At 67.6% G+C, this 2,669-nt stretch overlaps 1 protein-coding gene across 1 annotated transcript in view; it reads right to left on the reverse strand.

Annotated features, from left to right (window-relative positions):
* The window catches only part of SIDT2 (SID1 transmembrane family member 2), a 28,513-nt gene that overhangs the window by 14,379 nt on the left and 11,465 nt on the right, over positions 1-2,669 (reverse strand). Inside the window, exons 2-9 of the mRNA XM_019512325.1 lie at positions 2,446-2,567; positions 1,978-2,142; positions 1,702-1,747; positions 1,339-1,440; positions 1,142-1,225; positions 673-772; positions 520-585; positions 14-107 (exon numbers count right to left, since the gene is read on the reverse strand). Coding sequence (XP_019367870.1) covers positions 14-107; positions 520-585; positions 673-772; positions 1,142-1,225; positions 1,339-1,440; positions 1,702-1,747; positions 1,978-2,142; positions 2,446-2,567 — 779 coding nt within the window. The remainder of the gene's footprint in view (positions 1-13; positions 108-519; positions 586-672; positions 773-1,141; positions 1,226-1,338; positions 1,441-1,701; positions 1,748-1,977; positions 2,143-2,445; positions 2,568-2,669) is intronic.

Below are 2,669 nucleotides of genomic sequence, written 5' to 3' on the forward strand. Positions count from 1 at the left end.
CGCGGGCACTCACCTGCAGCTCTTCCAGCAGGCGATGAGCAGCGTCAGCACGTAGAAGGAGAGGAAGATGCCCAGGCAGAAGAGCATGCCACTAATGTAGGCCTCCGCTGCAGGGACAACGAGCAGGGAGGGGGCTCAGCCGGGGGCACAGCACCCGCCCCAGGCCCAGCTCACTCTGCCCCGGGATCTCTGGACAGACCATGCCTGTGGGCTCCCATCGTGCTGTCCGACAAAGGCCCCAGCCCCTGGCCCAGCTACGGCCACCCCACGGAGGGTGGAGACCCCCTTCCCAGGTATGGAAACAAGCGCTGCTCCCCAGCCTCAGCTGCCAGGGCCAGGGCCTGCCCCAACAGCCAGGGGAGCCTGATCTGTGTGGGCCCCCAGGCACTCCTGCAGCGATCCTGCCGCCCTGCAGGGAGGGTGTCGAGCGGCCCGGGCATCGTGGCCGGCAGCCCGCGGAGGGGAACGGCTTCACCCGGAGCAGCCCCAGCCCCACCCCTGCTGCGGCCCGCCGCTCACAGGTAATAGCAGGTGACACCACCACCTCCAGCGCCTTCTGCCGGTTGCCTTGATCTACGGGTTCGTCTGGAAGAGCAAAAGGCTGGATGTCACCGTGCCAGCACGCTGCTCGAGCGGAGCTGGCTCCCGCGCCCCAGCCCACCTCGCCCATACCTTTGGAGAAGGGGTAGTAAGGCAGAGCCCCGCCACAGGCCTCGTCCTCCGTCTTCACCACCACCACCACGTAGAAACTGTTGCTGGGGAAATCCTTCCTCTGCCACCGCCGCCCCGGGAAGGAGAGAGCAGGGTTACCAGGAGCCGCCCGGGGCAGCCAGGGGCTCTGGGCGAGTGGCTCAGGCTGACACCAGGGCTGCCACGAAAGCAGATCCACGTGCCCCGTGCCGTGGGCACTGGATAAGCCACAGGGGCATGAATGGGGGCAGACAAAGTGGACGGCCCAGGCCGTGGGGAAAGGGCCAACATGCTGGTGCAAGCGAGGCCACGGGGAGCGCGTCTCTCCGATAACACCTCCAGCCTCTGCTAATGGAAGTTACCCGGCACCGGAGCTCGCGGCGCGTCCGGGCTCCCAGACTGCTGCCGGCAGAGCCGTGCCGGCGGGTGGGACGGCAGCCGGCGCTCCTACCTGCACAGTGATGGCCGCCTTCTTGGTCATGGTCTGGTACATCCCGATGAAGGCCACGTTGTTGTCCAGGTCGTAGACGGGGCACTGCGGGGGCGGCAGGGAGCAGAGTCAGCGGCAGAGACCAGCCGGCGCCTCTGCGGCTGGGCCAAGGGAGGGGGCACAAAAAGGGATCCCAGTGCCTGCCCCCCACAACGCACCAGGATGTCCTGGATGGAGATGACGGAGCAGGGGAAGGCCATGGCTGAGGTTACCTTCACAATCACTGAGTCCACCCCCTTTGGGAACACATACTTGAAGTACTGCGTGGGGGAGAAAGGGCCCGTTACTGCCAAGGCGGCGCTGCCTGCTCCCACCCCTGCCCCTTGACCCCTTGCTGCTGCACCGGCCCGAGATGCCAGGTTGGAGGGACATGGGGGCCTGGTCCTCGCACAGCCCCTTCCCCCAGTGAGGACATGAGTGCCTCAGGGTGCCCAGAGAGCCAGGGCCTGGCCATGTTGCTGCACACGCGTTCCCCCCCGACTCCCTGCCGCGGCCCCAGGTGCTGGAAGGGCGTTCGTTACCTGTGGCTGGGCGGCCGTGGCGTTGAAGCTGAACCGTTCGTCCGTCCTGTGCAGAGAGAGCGTCAGAATCGGGAGTGAGAGCGCCCTGTCCTGCGTGGCCAAGACGCTGTGGCCCACCGCCCCTACACCCGCGTCCAGCCGGTGAAGGGCAGTGGGGCCGGCCGGCTTGCTCCAGGTCCGGGGCTGGCTGCCGGGAAGGCTGCCAAGGCAAGCGGGAGGCTGCAGAGACCGGGGGGAGGGCAGAGCATGGCCGGGGGCATCTCCCTGCCCCGTCACCTGAGCACGAAGTTCTCCACGCGGGTGGCCCGTAGCTGGTAGGACGCGTTCCTCACGGACAGCGTGGACACGTCCACGTAGAAGAACTGCGTCTCCAACTCGGTCTTGGCCTGGGGCTGGCACAGCGTGCGGCTCACGTCCTGGTACATGTACTTCCTCTGGTAGCTGCACAGCAGGGGCGCGCAGGCCTGTCACTCGGGAGCACTGGCAGAGCCCCCAGCCACTGCCCAACGGAGCGGCTCCATCGCCACCCCTCCAGCACCTCGGGGAGCACCCCGCACAGCCGAGCAGGATGCCCAGGGAGAGGACACAGGGCTGGGCATGGAGCTGCCCCAAGTGGACCCCTTGCGCCAGTGCTGCCTTGTGCCCAGCCAGGCGGAGCACCGTGGCGTGGGCCCACCGGCCCGGGGTCGCACTGCAGTGCTGGCGTGTGTGGGGCGCGGTCTCCTGTGACACGGGGGTACTTACAGGCCCCGCAGGATCAGCGGCACCTGGAACGACACCACTGCCTCCTTCTGCCTCACCACGAAGAGCACGGGTGTGTCCTTCAGCTTGGACAGCACGTTCACCGATACCCGGATGCCCTCGGTCTGCGGGCAGGGCAAGGGGGACGCTGGCTTGGCTCACGCCCTCCTTGCAACCAGGCCAGCTCCCCGCCCGCCCCAAGCTACAAAGCACCTGCGGGCACAGCC

Source organism: Gavialis gangeticus, unplaced genomic scaffold (genome assembly GCF_001723915.1).
Source record: "Gavialis gangeticus isolate Ggan-Ray unplaced genomic scaffold, GavGan_comp1, whole genome shotgun sequence".
Taxonomy (NCBI): domain Eukaryota; kingdom Metazoa; phylum Chordata; order Crocodylia; family Gavialidae; genus Gavialis; species Gavialis gangeticus.